The sequence below is a fragment of the Triticum aestivum genome, chromosome 2D, assembly GCF_018294505.1.
Source record: "Triticum aestivum cultivar Chinese Spring chromosome 2D, IWGSC CS RefSeq v2.1, whole genome shotgun sequence".
NCBI classification, from domain to species: domain Eukaryota; kingdom Viridiplantae; phylum Streptophyta; class Magnoliopsida; order Poales; family Poaceae; genus Triticum; species Triticum aestivum.
The window spans coordinates 652,276,261-652,298,448 of record NC_057799.1 but is presented as its reverse complement, the minus strand read 5'-3'; the positions used below and the strand labels follow the sequence as shown (position 1 = coordinate 652,298,448).

At 44.3% G+C, this 22,188-nt stretch overlaps 1 protein-coding gene and 1 pseudogene across 2 annotated transcripts; one reads left to right on the top strand and one right to left on the bottom strand.

Moving 5' to 3' along the window:
• The first annotated feature begins 427 nt into the window (after nt 1-427).
• Nucleotides 428-4,443, top strand: LOC123050854 (probable LRR receptor-like serine/threonine-protein kinase At3g47570; annotated as a pseudogene).
• Nucleotides 4,444-6,677: 2,234 nt separating this feature from the next.
• On the bottom strand, nt 6,678-11,543 carry LOC123055402 (receptor homology region, transmembrane domain- and RING domain-containing protein 1). 2 transcript variants are annotated; one of them, XM_044479416.1, is made up of 5 exons: nt 11,334-11,543; nt 9,933-10,237; nt 9,108-9,332; nt 8,408-8,821; nt 6,678-7,809 (listed from the first exon to the last, which is right to left on the bottom strand). In XM_044479416.1, exons 2-5 carry the CDS (start codon nt 10,072-10,074, stop codon nt 7,007-7,009), a joined length of 1,584 nt encoding a protein of 527 aa, XP_044335351.1. In that variant the 5' UTR covers nt 10,075-10,237; nt 11,334-11,543; the 3' UTR covers nt 6,678-7,006. The 2 variants fall into 2 exon arrangements, with proteins under 2 accessions (XP_044335351.1, XP_044335352.1); XM_044479417.1 differs by lacking the exon at nt 11,334-11,543 and having other exon boundaries at nt 8,408-8,812.
• Between the last annotated feature and the right edge of the window lie 10,645 nt (nt 11,544-22,188).

Here is a 22,188-nt window from a genome sequence, read left to right as displayed (position 1 = left end):
GAGTTGGTTCAGAAAGTTGTACTAGAAGCTCAAAACCTTATACAACATGAGTACTTATATCCACTTGTAGCACATGTTTTGACCGGGAATTTGTGGTATCGGGAAACTTGAAAAGGACGGCAGCATACGACCATGGCCAGAACTCTGAGTGAAAGTCTCTATATGCACGTTGTTAGAAGTATATACGTCTAGTTAGAGATAAGGAGAGATAGGGATAGAATTAGTTTAAACATACAATGCCTTGTGTCTGCATATCCACTTGTGATTGGACGTTTTGACCAGGAATTTGTGCAACAGCATGCGAAACTTGAAAAGGACAGCAGCATACGACCAACACTGAGTCAAAGTCTTTGTATCACGTCTCACAAGTTTGAATGGCTCATAGAAATAGCAGTACATATTGCATTTCATAATTCATATGCATATCTACATCACTCATTGAAGCTTAGCCGCCGAACCCATCAGCCATCTACAAATGCAGTAGAGAAACCATATCTCAAACCCATCAGCCTTCTACAAATCCAGTAGAGAAACCATATCTCAACGCACGAACTAGAGCTGTAGTCCGTAGAGCACAAGTCCTCATGTCTCCTGTGCAGTCACTGCCTCTGATAATCCTTGTCCTATCCTCTCTGCTGACATGTTCAGTACTAGGTGCCACAGCTCTCCACCATGATGCTAGCACTGACTTCCAAGCTCTCCGATGCCTTAAACTGCATCTTAGTGTTTCAAATCGACTCCTAACCTCATGGAAGATCGATGATTCCCTCCAACAGTTTTGCAATTGGTCTGGTGTTACTTGCAGTAAGAGGCACACATCTCGTGTTGTTGCACTGGACCTCGAGTCGCTCCAACTTGATGGCCAAATACCTCCTTGCATTGCAAATTTCACTCTCCTCACAAGAATCCACCTCCCAAACAATCAACTTAGGGGTCCAATCCCAGCTGAAATTGGCCAACTGAATAGGTTGCGATATCTTAACCTCAGCTCAAACAATATTAGTGGCATGATCCCAAGCAATCTAGCCACATGTTCTCAACTTCAAGTCATTGATCTTGGGAGCAACTTCATCAATGGCGAGATCCCACCAAACCTTAGCCAATGTTCAGATATGCAGCAACTCAACTTGGATGACAACGAGCTCGCTGGAGGCATCCCAGAAGGGTTGGGGACACTACGCAACCTTTCAGTTTTGCAACTTGCTGGAAATACTCTGACAGGCAATATACCTCTTTCACTTGGAACCAGTTCTTCCCTTCATTCTGTTAAACTCACTGACAATAGCCTCACAGGACCAATCCCATCTCTCCTAGCTAATTGTTCATCACTTCAATTTTTGGTCTTAACAAAAAATCAGCTTGGTGGAGAGATTCCACCGGCCCTATTTAACAGCACATCACTCCAAATCTTGTCCCTGGGACTAAACAACTTTATTGGGTCCATACCTGCTATTTTCCCGAATGTTGCTGACTCACCCTTGAAACGTATTGTCTTGGCATCAAATAATCTTACAGGCACAATACCTTCTTCTCTAGGGAATTTTTCTAACCTTTCGTGGCTCTTGCTTTCACAGAACAATTTTCAAGGTAGCATCCCAGTGAGTATTGGTAAGCTTCCCAACCTGCAATCACTAGACCTTACTTACAATTTCTTGCCAGGGAGTGTCCCGGCCTCTATTTACAACATATCAACACTGACATACCTTGGCATGGGTGCAAATATTTTGTCAGGGAAAATTCCATATAACATTGGATATACCCTTCCAAGCATCCAAACTTTGATTATGGGAGTGAACAAATTTCATGGCCAAATCCCCACTTCACTAGCCAACACAACGATTCTTCGGGCAATTGATCTCGGTAGCAATTCGTTCCATGGTATTGTGCCTTCTCTTGGGACTCTTCCCAACTTAATCTACCTGGATCTCGGTGAAAATCGTCTGGAAGCAGGAGATTGGTCTTTCTTAACCTCATTGACCAATTGCACCCAGCTGGTGGAATTATCCTTGAATGCAAATATCCTTCAAGGAGATTTGCCGAGTTCCATTGCAGGACTCTCGAAGAGCTTAGAGGTATTGTTATTAAGAGAAAATAGAATATCAGGCACTATACCATGGGAGATACATCACCTCAGAAACATCAAAACTCTTTACCTGGGAAAAAAATTGCTTAGTGGAAGAATCCCTGAATCACTTGGAAATCTTCGAAACTTGTTTGTCCTAAGCTTATCCCAGAACAAACTTTACGGAAGAATTCCACTATCAATTGGCAATCTAAGCATATTGAGTGAGCTATATTTACAGGAAAATAATTTGAGTGGCCCGATCCCAGGAGCTCTAGGAGACTGCAAAAAATTGGTCATGCTGAACCTCTCTTGTAATAGCTTTGATTATAGCATACCAAAGGAGCTCTTTACTCTTTCCTCCCTTGCAGAAGGTTTGGACTTATCTCATAACAAACTCTCAGGAGAAATACCACTGCAGATTGGTGGCTTGGTCAATCTCGGCCCATTGAATATATCCAATAACCAGTTGTCTGGACAAATACCCTCTACTCTTGGTCAGTGCGTCCACTTGGAGTCGCTGCACATGGAGAGGAACAATTTTCATGGGAGAATCCCTCAATCTTTCATGAATTTGAGAGGCGCCATTGTGATGGATCTATCGCAAAACAACTTGTCTGGTGAAATCCCTGACTTCTTCGAGTCCTTTAGTTCCATGAAGCTTCTAAACTTGTCGCTCAATAACTTCCAGGGACCAGTGCCACCAGGTGGAATGTTTCAGAATAAAAGTGAGGTGTTCTTACAAGGAAACAAGAAGTTATGTGCCAACACCCCATTGCTAGAGTTGCCACTTTGCAATGAAATGATATCCAAAAAAAAGATGTACACCTCCAAGATTCTGAAGATAGTAGCAATTACTGTTATTTCTTTGGTTATGTTATCATGCTTTGGAGTCATTATCTTTAAGAAGAGAAAGATCAAACAAGCAACACATCCATCTGTCAAGGAGTTAAAGAAGTTCACATATGTTGATTTAGTGAAAGCAACGAATGATTTTTCTTTAGCCAACTTGGTTGGTTCAGGAAAATATGGGTCCGTCTACAAAGGTAGAATTGAGTCTGAAGAACATCATACGGTTGCTATCAAAGTTTTTAAACTTGATCAACTTGGAGCAACAACGAGCTTCGTTGCTGAATGTGAGGCACTAAGAAACACTCGTCATCGTAATCTTGTAAGGGTGATCACCGTATGCTCAACAAGTGACCCGATAGGAAATGAGTTCAAAGCTCTTGTTCTTGAGTTTATGGTAAATGGCGACCTAGAGAGTTGGATCTATCCAACACTAACCAACGAGCATCATCCAAAAAGGCCGTTGTGTATGGGTTCAAGAGGATAGCAATAGCAGTGGACATAGCTGCTGCTTTGGATTACCTCCATAACCAATGCATGCCTCCTATGGTCCACTGTGATCTGAAGCCTAGCAATGTCCTTCTGGATGATGTCATGGGCGCATGTGTCGGTGACTTTGGGTTGGCTAAGTTCCTACATGGTTATTCTTCTTCTTCTGGGATAGATGGTTCTACTTGTACAAGCTTAGTGGGGCCAAGAGGATCAGTTGGATACATTGCACCAGGTAACGATTTCTTATGTGCTCTACTGGATATGCAAGTAGTATATATTCCTTTTTTTTCCCAGAAAACCCTTTTGATTCTTCTGCTCCAAATATTTTGTGCTAATTAATTGTTTGAATATATATGTATTGCAGAATATGGCTATGGAAGCAAAATCTCGACGGAGGGTGATGTTTACAGCTATGGAGTCATCATCTTAGAGATGCTCACAGGGAAGCGTCCAACTGATGAGTTGTTTAAAGATGGCCTGAGCCTCTACAAATTTGTGGAAGATTCATTTCCTGAAAAGATTGGGGAGATTCTAGATCCTAGAATGATCATCCCCTATTATGGGAACCGAGATGAAGAAGAAGCAGGCAGTTCTTCAGACCAGGAAAATCATCAAATTGCTGCTGGAATAATGGGCTGCATCACAGCTCTTGCTAAGCTTGGCTTGCTGTGCGCTGCGGAGACGCCTAAAGATCGCCCAGCAATGCAGGACGTCTACGCTGATGCCATCACAATCAAAGAAGAATTTTCAGCACTGCAGGGCTGAGGAGAAGAAGCATTTCAACTGTATCGTACCTATCGATTGCCCACACGCTGCTGGTCTGGTGCATGATGACCTACGACTAGTTTTTCTTTAGATAAGGCTTTCTTTTTCTTTGTTGAAAGGATGCTATGTATGTTACGAATCATATTCTATTGCAGTAGCAAATCTATATTTGTACTGAAGGTAAACTATAATTCAGCCTATATAAAATAAACTGTACTTCAGGAGCCTGTATACAATAAACTGTACTTGAGGATTCAGGTACATTTTATTTTCAACTTGGCTGTTCTTTGCTTACGCCTAACTATATACAGTATGAACTAACAATGCCCCTGTAAAAATGTTAAACTTGCACATCACACTGTTAAACTTGAAAGTTGAATGAAAAGCATTCCCTGACAAAAAGTAAGAGGATTGAAGAACATACCGGTGATGGAGAATAATAGCGACGCTGCTTCGCCAAGGGAAGCAGCGATCTCATAATACAGCTCCTCGAACAGCCTGCACAACCAAGGGGCAGCACACGGCCCGCCTGGAAGACGAGGAGAAACCAAAGCACACCTACGAACAACCATCTCCCTGACATTGCGCCTTCATTGCTGCCGCTTGATTGAAGTACGACGTACAGGGCAGTTGAGGAAGGTCCAGATGGTCGGCCAACAACAGAGACGAGTGCGGCGTGGAGGTCGGAGTCAGAACTGCGCCCCAGGACGGGAGGAGGAAGACATCCAAATTCTACAGTAGAGGAGCAGAGCAACGCTGAGAGAAGGCGGGGACGGCGCAAGACCAAAGGTCGAACAGATGGCGTGCAGCAGCCTGGCCGAAGCAGAGGCAGGCGCTGCAGAATTCAGAAAGACATCCATGGAGGCGCTCCAACTTGTGCAGAGCCCAAAGAACGCTAAGCAGCCGCACCAGAGCAGAGCTGGGAAGGCCGCCGACGGTGAGAGAAGGCGGAGAGCGCGCAAGGCCAATTGTCGAACGGTCCCTGGGCGAAGCAGAGGACGGCGCTGGCAGGGCAGATGGGGGTTGCGACAGAGAGGGGGATTGGGAGCTCGGTACGGCGGCCGGGAAGGAGGAGGAGGATTAGGAGGCGTGGAGGGGCGAGGGGTGGGCGCTGCGGCCGGCGACGGCCGGCCGGCATTCCTCAGCCATTCGCGCCGTCTGCTCACCCTACTCATCATGCATCTTTCTAGTCTTTAAATTTCAACCTGCTGTACTTGTCAATTTTTCAGTTTAGAGTAGTAAGTAGTATTTTTGTTCAAGATTTCTACATTTTTGGATTGATTTCTCTACTTTCCATCTGGTGATATACACTAGTAGTATAGGAGTATGATTTAGGGACCATCTTCAATCAGCTAGAAAAAGATTCCAAACCAGTCATTTCACTCTACACCGTTAGATCGGAATCCAACGGTTCATCCTTTTTCTTTAACCTCCGGCGGTTCTTCTCCCACACAACCCTGTACCTCCCGGCTGTGCACACATCCCCCATCTTGCCCTGCCCTGCCCTCATTGTGTTGTCGTCGCCCTCGGCCATCCTACTCTACAGCCATGATTTCGTCGCCCACACTCGAACCCATCGAAGCACCGACTCGACACGTTGATCATGCCATGGCCGGCTGCGGCGTCCCATCTCCTCCTCTGGCGCGCCAAAAACTGTTTTCAGTTGACTGACAAATATTATGGTTGACAGTTAACTATTTTGTGATGAAACCTTCAATCATGACTCCTCTCTCGTTATCAGTCACATACCCAAAAATATAATATTTTCGTAAACAGTGTTAAGCTTACTCATCTACTCCCTCCGTCCCATAATATAAGAGCGTTTTATATTATGGGACGAAGGGAGGAGTACTTAAAAGGAAGGCAAAATGGCCCGAGAGGAATTTGTTCTGTAGTACAAACATAAGATGAGCGCTCATCATCAGATTTTTACTAGCAACCTTTTTTTCAAGTTGCAATGCTATTTGATGATTTAAATCTACAAAGGTTGTGCCAGTTCTTTGGTGCGGCTTAAAAATTAAGTTGTCTTTCCCCAGCTTAAAAAATAAGCCCCTCCTAAAATTTGTTGAGCCTTCTAAATTAGTTATCCCATAACTAATTCAGAAGCCTCATTGCTTATTTTTTTTAAGCCGCCAAAAGAACTTGGAAGCTATAGCATCAAATTCAGCACGAAACATGGTATGATTGGGAGATTATATGTTTTTGAGGTTCCCTGATTCCCAGGATCTCACCCAAACTTGCTTCACATATACTTGATGCAGCATCTGTTGCCAGGAAACCTGACACAATCCCTAATGAAAACACTGCAACAAAGGAGCTCATTTTTTTGCTTCACTTTACGAACACCTCACGATAAACTCGGCCAAAGTTGATTAAGTTTACACATGTTTCTCCATAAATCTGGTCAAACTTAAATAAGTTTGACTAAAGACGAGATAAATGAGCCCCGTAAACCCGGACAGAGAGCAGTGATCAGACAGGATCATATATACCTATACGCCAGGACTGATGCATCTAAAACCAAGTTTACCATTACTTTCACTACCATAACCACCAAGGCAAAGCTCAAAAACATCATCCCTATGCTGTCTTGTATACCTGTAATGTACATCCATAAGCGCCGAAAATAAATCCACACAATCACTAGAACCACAAAAAAAAATCCAGAACAAAACAAGAATAAAATCTATGCAATTCTCTCTCCCTCACCGACTCACTCTTCAGGCAACCAATTGCCTTATGTTACAGTTACACGCCGCCCTCGATGTATTCACAAGCCACGCCGTCTCTTTCGCGCACAACGAAGAAGAGTTCTGATCAAGCTTCGACTCGCCATAATCAACATCCCGGTAGCGACTGCCCCGACGACGCCATGGCGGACAGGCTCGCGTCCGAGTCGCCGCAGTGCCTCAGGTACGACTGCCGGAAGGACTGGGCCGACGACGCGCCCGCCAGGTTTAGGCTCGCGTCCGAGTCGCCGCCATGGCGCAGCAGCTGGGACTGTTGCTGCTGTGGTGACTGAGGGGCCATGGTGGACAGGCTCGGCCCCGACTCCCCACAGTGCCTCAGGTACGCCGAAGACCGGTGCTGGCTGGATGAGCCCAGGTAGTAGCCCGACGATGATCCATATCCCGAATTGGAGATGTATGAAGAACCGGCGTGCGGGCTGGGCGACGCGTAGCCAGAATTGTACATCTGCGGTGGGGCACAAGCATAACTTATGTTGACTGGTGGAGACAGGTGGTTGCCGACCAAGGAGTGTGTGGAGCCTCCGCGGAGGAGGGAGGTGCGGAGGTAGGGCGAAGACATGTTTGCGAGGTCTGCGCTGCTTCTGCTTATGCTCATGGCCGATGAGTTTCTGAAAGGCCTTTGGGTGTTGAGAGAGTGCGGGGTACCGGAAGCAGAGTAGACCCGAGATATGGACTGCGACGAAGGACGCCGGCTTATTGGTCTGGGAGGGGATGCTCCCATGCTCGACCGGAATGAGGATGACGGAGAAGGCAAGTGTCCTGCGGAAGCAAACAATGGGGTGGTTTCTGAGGCAGGGGGGCCTGACATTCCAGCGCCTGCATCTCGCTTGCACACGGGGCAGAATGATCTCCAGGATGTGAGCCACATGTCCACACAAGCTGCATGGAACTCTGCAAGACAATTCAAGCAAAATATCAGAGTACTGCCGTAGAGAAAACACATTCCTCGGATAGCTCATTTTATAAAACTATAAAAGGGGTACCATGTGTCCAATGCAGTACACTTTACATTAATGATTGTAGATTATGGAGTTGTCCAATTTGTTTATATAAAAATTTCTTTTTTGCATTACTACCTGACTGATGAATCTACAATTGCATAGCTTAATGATATGTCAAAAATGAATTTACAGATGCAATCTCGCAAGGAAATACAAAATGCAATTGGAACTTTCATGTGGCGGCACAATATCAGCATTCTATATTACTATGTTCTCAAGGATCTTCAAGTGCCAACCACATGAAAATAAATGCAGAGTAGTTCAGTGAGTTTTATTACACATCGACACAATGGTTGTGCAAACAGATTCGGAACCTAGCCCAGGATATTATTTTTAATACCAAATTCGAAGATTGAAGATTAAAAATATAGCAGATAGAGGTGACTAGTTTTGCCTAAAATATTATGGGTGTGGCCAAGGATCAAATTGGCAAGGTACTAGTTTCTACAAAACATAATTATATCATTTCAAAGTTGGCAGAGACATACTGTGACGGCAAGGCAGCACTCTTATCTGTTCTCCGACAGTGTAATCCTCCAAGCAAATGGCACACATCGACGACGTGCAGTTGTCCTCTTGCACTTTGGTGAAAATAAGGCTGGGCATCGCCTTAACTAATTGACTGCTCATCCCATGGAATTCTCGGGAATCTAGATTTCTAGGCCGGTCCCGCCTTATTCGATGTCTTCTCACAAAGAAACAGGTAGCTAAAACAGCAGACATGGCGAGCAGTGATATGAATGAAATCGCCATGATCGACCAGGCTGAGTTCTCAAATGTCGGTATTATCCACACCTCCACATCAGTACGGCCTGAAAATTTCTTCAGCACCTCCCCTGAGACCTTTGAGATGAACACAGCGTATATCTGAATACCGCTTGAGCTTCCAGCCACTGTTACACCTAATTCTCAGTTAGAAAGTGCAGAGAATATATGATCCGAACAATACTAAAACGAACTAGTGAAAACTATAGATGTAGGAACAGTTCCCAAAAACATATCAACATTACAGTTATTTCTAGCTTTTAATAATCTGCACAAGTATTTCAGCTTCATCATTATGGAGAACAGATCTGAAAGCATTTTCTGTGCATCTCAGTCTGTTCCATCTCTACTCAATATGTGGCCATCTACAGGACATGAAAGGTGAAAAAGAAGAACGGAGTTGAGAGGGACAAGGTACATTACTTGAAACCAGAACTCCACTGTTTTCGTTGTCATACACTATTGCAGCTTTGAATCCAGCATCCTGCACGTTTTTCACTTTCTCATCAAATGTGCAGCCACCTCTTATAACCAGGGCAAACGGAGACGGTGGACCCTCGACTGCCTTGCTTGTCAATGCACTGCAGGCATTCAAAGGTTCGGCAGTATAAACTAAGCCATTAACACCTGACCCTTTTACTGCCGGAGCTGCAAACAAATTGAAATGGCATAATTAGTCCTTCAGATAACATAATGCAGAGTTGCAGACTCCACAGAAAAGTGCAAAGTACATAACATAATGCAGAGTTGCAGTCTTGCAGACTCCACAGAGAAGTGCAAAGTACTCCCTCCGTTCCTAAATATAAGTCTTTGGAGAGATTCCACTATGAACCACATACGGATGTATGTAGATGCAGTTTAGAGTGTAGATTCACTCATTTTACTCGGTATGTAGTCCATCGTGAAATCTCTACAAAGACTTATATTTAGGAATGGAGGGAGTAGAAGGGAAAAGGTTATAATGCAAATGCACCATGAGTACATGGCACAATCAATGGAATAACAATCAAGCTTAATGTCGTTAAGAGAGTTGGCAGGACACAGACGGAATAACATAATAGGATTATTACAACATATTTTGCATGCCACCATAAATCAACATCGCAGCCAAGAAGTATGCAGCCAGACATTAGCACCTAAATATGCCATAACCAGTAGGTGGAGAACAGGAGAAAGCATGCAATAAAAAATGTAGTGACAGTCAAATAGTAGAAGTTGGTAGATGATGGTAAGATGTTCAGAACTTACAAAAGTTTGCCTCAACATCGTCGAACGACAAAGTAAGATTATTCCCCATCAGAACTACATTGGCAGCTCCTATCTGAGCCATGAGGCAAACCACTGCCCAGAGACAGAGAGGAGATAACATTGCTCCTTGAGAACTCTTCATCTTCAGCTCTTGACAAAAACCCAACTTGTTTTTACAGGTTACAACTACGCAATGGAAAATCCACCTAACACTTCAATGCTTCAAACCCACGTCTCCACAAGCACTCGACGATAACTATGTGCTCTGAATCTGCAGCTCGAAAGCATCCAATCAGCTACGATTCCTGCAACGGAAACCGACAATGTTGAGATTCATTTGGCATTTTATCACTCACATTACGCCAAAAGGAGCAGGACTTTTACACGGAACATAGAGAATTACAGGCTTTGCACCCACAGGTTCCAAATAATTACATGCTTTAAAAGGTAACAGGTCACAAATACGACAAGAAACAGAGTCTAGCCCTAACTAAATCACAAGTAAATCCACCAAAATTATTCTACTCCAACCTTGTTCCCATCACATAGTGTAGACCTTTAGTAAAGGAATCACGTATTTTCCATTTCCATAAACACGGTTATGATGGCAACTGGACAGCCAACAATAAATTTCCAAAAGCAAGACCCTCTCCAACGTTATCCACAAATAAGTCAAAAATAAGTTAACGGTGCCTAGAACTCCAAATCTTCAGCAATTTCCTGAACTTATCATGTGGTGAGTGAGATTAGTACTAGTAACCGTAACCAGACTTATCACATTCCGCCAAAACGACCGGTACTTTTCATCACCACCAAGCAAACAGGAATAAAAGTTCTGCCCGACCGACCATTTCGCGCATAATTCCACCTGTTTCATTCAACTGGAATATACTATCCTGTCTGGTTCATTCCAAGCTTCCGGCACTCCGAAACGTCGTATCCCGACAAGAGAACCGAATCACCAGCATACCGGATTTAGCAAGTATGATGCTGGCATATGCATCCGACTGGTTTCTTATGGATGGATAGGCAAATCAAATCGGGCCACAGCACCAAAAGATCAGTCAGAAGCTTGATACTCTCAAGTCGGCATCTAAATCACCACCACCACTCCAATTCAGCTCAACGCCACTGGAAACCCAACGACGGAAGGAGTAAGTAAGCGAATCTGCCTTCCGCGGCGGTCGCCGCCGTCCGTCAAATAGTCAGCGCACGCCACTCGAATCGCCGCCGCAAGACTAAATCTTTATCCGCGTGACCCAAAAGGGGGGAGGAAATTGACGAGGCGAGGGCCGAATCTTTGACAGGGCTTGACCCGAAAAGGAAAAAGGGGGAACGGGCACCGGAGATGTGAGAGGGGAATCGGCGCGGACGGGATGGATGGGAATCGGGATGGGATACCTGAGGGCGGAGCACGGGGGTGGCAATGGCGACGTCGGCTTCCATCATGTGTGAAGTGCGGGGTGGCGGCGGAGGGCCGGGATCGGCGGCGGGCAGGGGCAGGGGATCGAGTCGGGGCGCCGCGGGCAGTTGGGAGGGGAGGTGGACAGGGGAGGGGAGGGAGCCTATCCGTACTTGACCAGCCTGCAGAAAAATGGCGACCCTTTTCTCTCCTCTTCTTTTTTCTGGTAGAAAAAAAAGATATGATTTTTAACTTCTTATTTATTTATTTTTGTGAAAATATGTGTCTTGTTTCTCCGACAGAAAATAACATCAGAATTGTTTATGCTGGATAGCACCCTAATCAAGACATAAACAACATTTACATTCTTCTTCTTTTCTACTCCTTCCGTCCGAAATTAGTTGAAGCTCAAACAGATGTATCCTAAATTTTTTTTAGCAAATTGTCTTTTTTTCTGCTAGGAGATGAAAGTTGCTTTTTTTTTTTCTGTTATGCTGAGGCGGATGGATGCGGAGAATGGTGCGAATGGATATGCTCTGAGGCTGGAGGGGACATCAGTCTATCATTCATTCATTGAGTTCGGTTGGGTGTGATCTTGACGCCTTGTGATCTAAAATTAGCCCAAGTGGCCCTCAGCCGTCGAATGGGCATGCATCAGGAGCGTACTTATTTCTTTTGTCCTTGGGGAATGAAAGGGACAAGGAACCAACCTGTATTTGTAGCTTGGTGTGCTGGCTTATTATTAAGTGATGATTGGACTAGTGTTAGTGATACCTAACCTCGACTCAAAGCCATGGTTAGCATCTGGTTTAGTGCATGGGGGCCAGACCGGCTGTTGTTTGTAGTATTTGAGCTCATCTCTCTCTCTCTTGCATGTGCTTGTTCATTGCTTCTGTCTTACAAAGCTGGATTACTATCCTATTTTGATGATACTTTTAAAAATGATGTTTTACATAGTACTCCGGTCATAAATGCTGAGCTTGATGATACCTTGTCCTGGATTCACACTCCAAATGCAAAATGTACTGCTAAAAGTGCTTACAAAGTTTTTATGCGGGATATCCAGGATAATGCGACGAACCAAAGACCTCTTGTGATCAACCAGGAGATAGCTATAACTAACCAGGTTTGTAAAAATAAAACTTTGGCTCCTAGAGTTAAAACTTTTGCTCGGAGACTTATTAGAAGAGCTATTGCTTCAGGGTTAAGAGTCTCTAGATTTTCAAAACATATAGAGAAAGAATGTTGTAGGTGTGGCCAGGTTGAAATTCTGATACGCATATGTTACTTTTATGCAATTTCTCTAGATCGACTTGATCCAAATTAGGTCTTAAATTGGATATGGTAGATCATAGCTTATATCCTTCGGATGTCATCAACTTCATTTTGTCTAGCCATCACCTAGATTTAAGTTCAGAGATCATCTGTACTACTTTATGAATGTTTGTAAAGCCAGAAGTGATCTTCTATTTAATAAGGAAAATTGGAGTCCGATGCAGGTTATATACGCTACCAAATCAATGCTTAATGCAGGTGCATTGGAGGATGAGTTGGAAGATAAGAGGATTGCTAATATGGAAGGCAATAGCAATGCTATTGACAGGGAGCTAAATTTTCATCATGCAGGTTTCTTAGCATATATTGATGTTGCATACAATCCTATAGTTAGTCAAGATAAAGCCCCTTTCGGAGTATTTCTAAGGGACGAATCAAGGAATCATTCCAGTTATTGCTAGGAATGTTTGTTCTGTTCTGTAGGCTGAAGCACTTGGTCTTCTTCTGGTGGTTGCAACTGTCAAATATTTGAATTGGAGCTCTGTCTATTTCCTATCTGATTGCAGGACTTTAGTGGAGGCGGTGGAAGCAAAGGATCTGATTCAAAATCCAGGACACTGGAACTTAATTACGACCTACTCTTGCTGATTTCTTTAATCTGGTTTCCGGTCTTGCTTGTTATAGGACTTGGCACATTCCAAGGATCAACAATATGATGGCTCATAATCTCGCAAAAAAGGCATACTGTTCTAAATCTCCTTCTAGATATAGCTTTCTTTGCAGTAAATGAGCAAGATGTAACTACAAAATGGCTCTTGAGGCCATTTCTTTTCCTAGAGGGAACTTGATCTCTGTACATTCTCTTGGATGCTAATACTAAAATCTGGAACCCTCTTTTGAGGGTTGTTGTTTGCCACACAAAAAAGCTGGGTTATTATGTGAGTATATAAGATTAACAGCCATGTAGTAGAGTAATTTCTTTGTCCCAAGGCGACTTAGGAAAGCCTTCCCCCCCCCCTTCCCCCCCTCGATATTTGCCGGCGAGCCTGTGGATTCGCCTCCCATCCGCCTGCCACTACGGCGGCCGGTGGCGGGGAGGAGAATACCGGTGTCTTGACTCCGCTAGTAGATAAGTAGGGTTTTAGTCCTCGCAGAGGCGGCGTTTGGACGGGTGGCGACACTCCTTCTTCGAGTCGGTCTTCCGGGCTCCTATCCTCCTCAAGTTCGTCCGTTGGGATGGATTGGACGAAGCTCCGACATTGATTCCTGCCAGCTCCTTGGGGTGGCGAGGTTAGGATTTCTTGCCGTGCGTACGCAATGGCGATATTTGGTGTTAGGTTCTTCGGATCGATTCAAGGATTCAAAGGTGACGATTGCTACTCCGGGGCGCTGGTCCTTAGGGGCACGTGCACAAAAACTTCCCGACTGTCATCGACATGGTCAGGCCAGCTCCGGTATGGGAGCGGCGACAACGGCGCGTCGGCGGCTCATTTTGGCGGTGGCAATGGTCGTCCGGTGGTCCATGGACCTCGATGTAATTTTTATTATGTTTGAGGTGCTTTGTACTGCTAGTGAATCTTTGTAATAGATCTGATCCTTTTCGCAAAAAGAAGTCGGCCAAAGAAAACAACGAATCATGTGGATATAAGGGCATATCGAAGGGTAACCATCAAATTGCCACCCCATATGTCCACAATAAGCATTGATTCGTGACAAAATAAATTCTCCACTCTAACAACATACACCATTTATCCTCCCCCATTTTCATGCATCTTTCATGGGCATCATACATAGATAGGGATGCTCCGCGCTGGATTGTCGAACGAGCTAGACACATTGCCGCTACTCCACAAGTGTCGAGGTGTTAGCGACGGAGCGCTGCCACTTGACTCGTGCCACAATGGGGATGACGGGTTAGCACTCAGCGCCTGGGTGCCGGGGATGCTCCACTTTCATTACTCGCGTTAGGGTGACGGGAACGGTGTGCAGCTATTGAACCAACGTTGGAGTGAAAGGGATGCCAAGTGGCCTCCAGTGTCCACCAACGGACGGTGGAGCGTGAGCTCGTCATCGCCCCCTATTGCCAGGAGCTCCCAGCCGACATGGTCCACCCCTTGTGTTGGCGGATCGGTGCGATCCATGGCGACGACAGATGGTGGGCGGATCGAAGCTAGGGTTTGGGGGAGCATTAAGCAAATGATACAACAGAGAGAGATTGTGAGGACCGGACATGGGGGTTGTTGGGTTTGGGACGGGCCAAGGGTGAAGGAAATATGCCCTAGAGGCAATAATAAAGTTATTATTTATTTTCTTAATTCATGATAAATGTTTATTATTCATGCTAGAATTGTATTAACCGGAAACTTAGTACATGTGTGAATACATAGACAAAAGATATAGTGTCCCTAATATGCCTCTACTTGACTAGCTCGTTAATCAAAGATGGTTAAGTTTCCTAACCATAGACATGTGTTGTCATTTGATGAACGGGATCACATCATTAGAAAATCATGTGATGGACAAGACCCATCTGTTAGCTTAGCACTATGATCATTTAGTTTGTTGCTATTGCTTTCTTCATGACTTATACGTGTTCCTATGACTATGAGATTATGCAACTCCCGAATACCGGAGGAACACTTAGTGTGCTATCAAACGTCACAACGTAACTGGGTGATTATAAAGATGCTCTACAGGTGTCTCCGATGGTGTTTGTTGGGTTGGCATAGATCAAGATTAGGATTTGTCACTCCGTGTTTCGGAGAGGTATCTCTGGGCCCTCTTGGTAATGCACATCACTATAAGCCTTGCAAGCAATGTGACTAATGAGTTAGTCACGGGATGATGCACTATGGAACGAGTAAAGAGACTTGCCGGTAACGAGATTGAACTAGGTACTGAGATACCGACGATCGAATCTCGGGCAAGTAACATACCGATGACAAAGGGAACACTGTATGTTGTTATGCGGTTTTACCTATAAAGATCTTCGTAGAATATGTAGGCACCAATATGAGCATCCAGGTTCCGCTATTGGTTATTGACCGGAAGCGAGTCTCGGTCATGTCTACATAGTTCTCGAACCCGTAGGGTCCGCACGCTTAACGTTCGATGACGATCGGTATTACGAGTTTATGTGTTTTGATGTACTGAAGGTCTTTTGGAGTCCCGGATGTGATCACGGACATGACGAGGAGTCTCGAAATGGTCGAGACATAAAGATTGATATATTGGAAGGCTATGTTTGGACACCGGAAAGGTTCCGAGTGGTTCGGGCATTTTTCCGGAGTACAGGAAGGTTACCGGAACCCCCCCCCCCCGGGGGGGGGGGAGTTAATGGGCCTTAATGGGCCAAGGTGGAAGAGAGAAGGAGGTGGCCAAGGTGGGGGCGCCCCCCCCAAGCCCAATCCGAATTGGGAGGGGGCCAGTCCCCCTTTCCTTCTCTCCCTCTCCCTCTTCCTTCTTCTCATACTCCAACTAGGGAAGGGGGGAAACCTACTCCTACTGGGAGTAGGACTCCCCTCCTCCACTCCTTTATATACAGGGGAGGGGGCACCCCATAGACACACAAGTTGATCAAGTTGATCTTTTAGCCGTGTGCGGTGCCCCCTCCATAGATTTCCACCTCGGTCATATCGTCGTAGTGTTTAGGCGAAGCCCTGCGCCAGTAACTTCATCATCACCGTCACCACGCCGTCGAGCTGACGAAACTCTCCCTCGACCTCAGCTGGATCTAGAGTTCGTGGGACGTCACCGAGCTGAACGTGTGCAGATCGCGGAGGTGTCGTACCTTCGGTGCTAGGATCAGTCGGACCGTGAAGACGTACGACTACATCAACCACGTTGTCATAAAGCTTCCGCTTTCGGTCTATGAGGGTACATAGACATTTTTAGAGTTCTGTATTTTAGGAATGGTATGAAGAATATACAGGGGCCATGAAAGGAAGATCAATGACTCATATAAATTACTTAATGGAAAATGTCCCGAGGAAGCCCAACGAGAAACTAAGAATCCTGTTATAGAGAAAAAAAGGAACTCTCCCCTCTCGTTGCTATGCATCATATAGATAGATCTTGCGTGATCGTAGGAAATTTTTGAAATTACTGCGTTCTCCAACAGTGGTATCAGAGCCAGGTCTATGCGTAGATGTTATATGCATGAGTAGAACACAAAGAGTTGTGGGCGATAATAGTCATACTGCTTACCAGCATGTCATACTTTGATTCGGCGGTATTGTTGGATGAAGTGGCTCGGACCGACATTACGCGTACGCTTACGCGAGACTGGTTCTACCGACGTGCTTCGCATACAGGTGGCTAGTGAGTGTATGTTTCTCCAACTTTAGTTGAATCAAGTGTGGATACGCCCGGTCCTTGTTGAAGGTTAAAACAACACACTTGATGAAAATCGTTGTGGTTTTGATGTGTAGGTAAGAACGGTTCTTGCTAGAAGCCCGTAGCAGCCACGTAAAACTTGCAACAACAAAGTAGAGGACGTCTAACTTGTTTTTGCAGGGCTTGCTGTGATGTGATATGGTCAAGGCATGATGTGATATAAATGTTGGAAATATGCCCTAGAGGCAATAATAAAAGGTTATTATTATATTTCTTTGTTCATGATAATCGTCTATTATTCATGCTATAATTGTATTGTCCGGAAACCGTAATACATGTGTGAATACATAGACCACAACGTGTCCCTAGTAAGCCTCTAGTTGACTAGCTCGTTGATCAACAGATAGTCATGGTTTCCTGACTATGGACATTGGATGTCGTTGATAACGGGATCACATCATTAGGAGAATGATGTGATGGACAAGACCCAATCCTAAGCATAGCATAAAAGATCGTGTAGTTTCGTTTGCTAGAGCTTTTCCAATGTCAAGTATCTTTTCCTTAGACCATGAGATCGTGCAACTCCCGGATACCGTAGGAGTGCTTTGGGTGTGCCAAACGTCACAATGTAACTGGGTGACTATAAAGGTGCATTACGGGTATCTCCGAAAGTGTCTGTTGGGTTGGCACGGATCGAGACTGGGATTTGTCACTCCGTGTGACGGAGAGGTATCTCTGGGCCCACTCGGTAATGCATCATCATAATGAGCTCAATGTGACTAAGGCGTTAGTCACGGGATCATGCATTGCGGTATGAGTAAAGAGACTTGCCGGTAACGAGATTGAACAAGGTATTGGGATACCGACGATCGAATCTCGGGCAAGTAACATACCGATTGACAAAGGGAATTGTATACGGGATTGACTGAATCCTCGACATCGTGGTTCATCCGATGAGATCATCGTGGAACATGTGGGAGCCAACATGGGTATCCAGATCCCGCTGTTGGTTATTGACCGGAGAGGCGTCTCGGTCATGTCTGCATGTCTCCCGAACCCGTAGGGTCTACACACTTAAGGTCCGGTGACGCTAGGGTTGTAGAGATATATGTATGCGAAAACCCGAAAGTTGTTCGGAGTCCCGGATGAGATCCCGGACGTCACGAGAGGTTCCGGAATGGTCCGGAGGTGAAGAATTATATATAGGAAGTCAAGTTTCGGCCACCGGGAAAGTTTCGGGGGTTACCGGTATTGTACCGGGACCACCGGAAGGGTCCCGGGGGTCCACCGGGTGGGGCCACCTATCCCGGGGGGCCCCGTGGGCTGAAGTGGGAAGGGAACCAGCCCCTAGTGGGCTGGGTGCCCCCCCATGGGCCTTCCCCCTGCGCCTAGGGTTAGAAACCCTAGGGCAAGGGGGCGCCCCACTTGCCTTGGGGGGTACTCCACCCCCCTGGCCGCTGCCCCCCATCCAGATGGGATCCCTGGCCGGCGCCCCCCCTCCTAGGGGGCCTATATAAAGGGGGGGAGGGAGGGCAGCGACACACAGCCTTGGGCGCCTCCCTCCTCCCCTGCAACACCTCTCTCTCTCTCGCAGAAGCTCGGCGAAGCCCTGCCGGAGACCCGCTACATCCACCACCACGCCGTCGTGCTGTTGGATCTCCATCAACCTCTCCTTCCCCCTTGCTGGATCAAGAAGGAGGAGACGTCGCTGCACCGTACGTGTGTTGAACGCGGAGGTGCCGTCCGTTCGGCACTCGGTCATCGGTGATTTGGATCATGGCGAGTACGACTCCGTCATCCACGTTCATTGGAACGCTTCCGCTCGCGATCTACAAGGGTATGTAGATGCACTCCTTTCCCCTCGTTGCTAGTAGACTCCATAGATGCATCTTGGTGAGCGTAGGAAACTTTTAAAATTATGCTACGATTCCCAACAATAAATTGTTGTATGAGCTGATCATGTTTTGTAACAAAGTTATCAGCAACTGGCAGGAGCCATATGGTTGTCGCTTTATTGTATGCAATGCAATCGCCATGTAATTGTTTTACTTTATCACTAAGCGATAGCGATAGTCGTAGTAACAATAGTTGGCGAGACGACAACGATGTTACGATGGAGATCAAGGTGTCGCGCTGGTGACGATGGAGATCATGACGATGCTTCGGTGATGGAGATCATGAGCACAAGATGATGATGGCCATATCATGTCACATATTTTGATTGCATGTGATGTTTATCCTTTATGCATCTTATTTTGCTTAGTACGGCAGTAGCATGATAAGATGATCCCTTACTAAATTTCAAGGTATAAGTGTTCTCCGTGAGGATGCACCATTGCTACAGTTCGTCGTGCCTAGACACCACGTGATGATCGGGTGTGATAAGCTCTACGTTCACATACAACGGGTGCAAGCCAGTTTTGCACACGCAGAATACTTGAGTTAAACTTGACGAGCCTAGCATATGCAGATATGGCCTCGGAACACTAAGACCGAAAGGTCGAGCGTGAATCATATAGTAGATATGATCAACATAGTGATGTTCACCATTGAAAACTACTCCATCTCACGTGATGATTGGACATGGTTTAGTTGATTTGGATCACGTGATCACTTAGATGATTAGAGGGATGTATATCTAAGTGGGAGTTCTTAAGTAATATGATTAATTGAACTTCAATTTATCATGAACTTAGTACCTGATAGTATTTTGCATGTCTATGTTGTTGTAGATCAATGGCCCGTGCTACTGTTCCTTTGAATTTTAATGTGTTCCTAGAGAAAACTAAGTTGAAAGATGATGACAGCAACTACACGGACTGGGTCCGTAACTTGAGGATTATCCTCATTGCGGCACAGAAGAATTACGTCCTGGAAGCACCGTTGGGTGCCAGGCCTGCTGCAAATGCTACTGATGACGTTAAGAACGTCTGGTAAAGCAAAGCTGATGACTACTCGATAGTTCAGTGTGCCATGCTTTACGGCTTAGAACCGGGACTTCAACGACGTTTTGAACGTCATGGAGCATATGAGATGTTCCAGGAGTTGAAGTTAATATTTCAACCAAATGCCCGGATTGAGAGATATGAAGTCTCCAATAAGTTCTACAGCTGTAAAATGGAGGAGAATAGTTATGTCAGTGAATACATACTCAGAATGTCTGGGTACCACAACCACTTGACTCAACTGGGAGTTAACCTTTCTGATGATAGTGTCATTGACAGAGTTCTTCAATCACTGCCACCAAGCTACAAAAGCTTCGTGATGAACTATAATATGCAAGGGATGAAAAGGACTATCGACGAGCTCTTCGCGATGCTAAAAGCTGTGGAGGTAGAAATCAAAAAGGAGCATCAAGTGTTGATGGTCAACAAGACCATTAGTTTCAAGAAAAAGGGCAAATGGAAGAAGGGGAACTTCAAGAAGAACGGCAAAAAGGTTGCTGCTCAAGAGAAGAAACCCAAGTCTGGACCTAAGCCTGAAACCGAGTGCTTCTACTGCAAAGGGACTGGTCACTGGAAGCGGAACTGCCCCAAGTATTGGCGGATAAGAAGGATGGCAAAGTGAAATGTATATTTGATATACATGTTATTGATGTGTACTTAACTAATGCTCGCAGTAGCGCCTGGGTATTTGATACTGGTTCTGTTGTTCATATTTGCAACTCGAAACAGGGGCTACGGATTAAGCGAAGATTGGCTAAGGACAAGGTGACGATGCGCGTGGGAAATTAAGTGTGTGCGCATATGATCAAAAAAATAATAATGATAATTTTGAAATCAAACATTTGGTGAAATATATTAAGCATGTTATTATCTTAGGAGTTAATAGAAGTTCATTTGGGGCCAACTTGAGTTGACAAAATTTAGTTTTTAACCAAGGCAAAGGGACAAAATAAGAAGCAAACAAAAAGAAACCAAATAAGCCTAATATATTTTTATTTATCCACATTTTTAATACCTAGCTTTTTTATTTCTAATGGTGGTTCCGTTGTTGTCACAATTAAACTCAGCATTTTTCAGTGCGAATCTCCTCATACATTGAGAAAAAAATGGGCGAATGCAAATTGAATACTTAAGCACGAACAGAGTACTGAATTTAGCCAAAACCTGACTAATGGAATTCTAACCTGACTAATGGAATTCTCCAAATTAGTTTCAAAACTTTGTTCTTCACCAAATAAAACATAACAAGATTGTGTATATGTTGCTCATTAAACAATATTAACGGTATGAGATTAAATACAAACGACTTATGTAATTCAATTATGGTTTTCTATTACACTTGATGAAATTGACCCTTTGATATTATAGCTAAATTATATAAGATACAATATTAGCATATACCATTGAAAATGCACTTCAATTGTAATATTGTTTTGCATCGAATGTTATATTAACTATTACACTTTTGATACATTGTTTATTAGGAATCTTTTAATTTAAGCAAGTATCCTGACAACATCGACAAGAAATGACCAAATCACACACATCAATATATTTTTGTGTCACTCAAAGGAATTTTAGTGTATATGTATGTATTATGGTCCAATTTTTATACTTAAATATCGGGTAGAGAGCTCTAAAACATATTTTGCTAACAAATTCTTGATAAAAGGTATATAGTGTGTGTGTTTGTTTATCTGAAGGTCTATGGGTAAATAGAAAATTCTAGACCATATGATTGTAACCTAGCTGCAAGAAAAATAAAACATTTTAGAGAGTTTATGAAGTGTCAGCAAGGATTTGTCAACTCGTTTATTGGCTCTTATTTTTGTGCTCATATATGTCCTAAACAGTTATATGTTTTGACGAGAAGTTGACAATGCATATGTGCCCCATACTTGATATGAAAATAGCATCGCTCGTAATAGGCATAGATGAGAACTTACAAAAATACCTGAACGATTGCAATCTTCTTAATGCATGTTACATGGCGTTGGTAGTTGGTACGAAAAATGCCAATGGAGACCGAGCTCCATGGAGCTCGGTATTGGAATACAATTTTATACAATTCAAAATATTTATCATTTTTAATGCACATACACATGTATACTACGTATGTGAAACTTTTTATAATATTATATTTTTACACGTGGCGTAAAAAGAGACAAATGTCTAAATTGTTTTGTTGGTAGGCCAGAATTTTGTTTTTCCTATGCAGCCTACAAATCACAATATTTTCAAACAAAATTTCACACATTTTTACTGAACCATACAAGTTTTCAGTGAAAAAATTTCAATG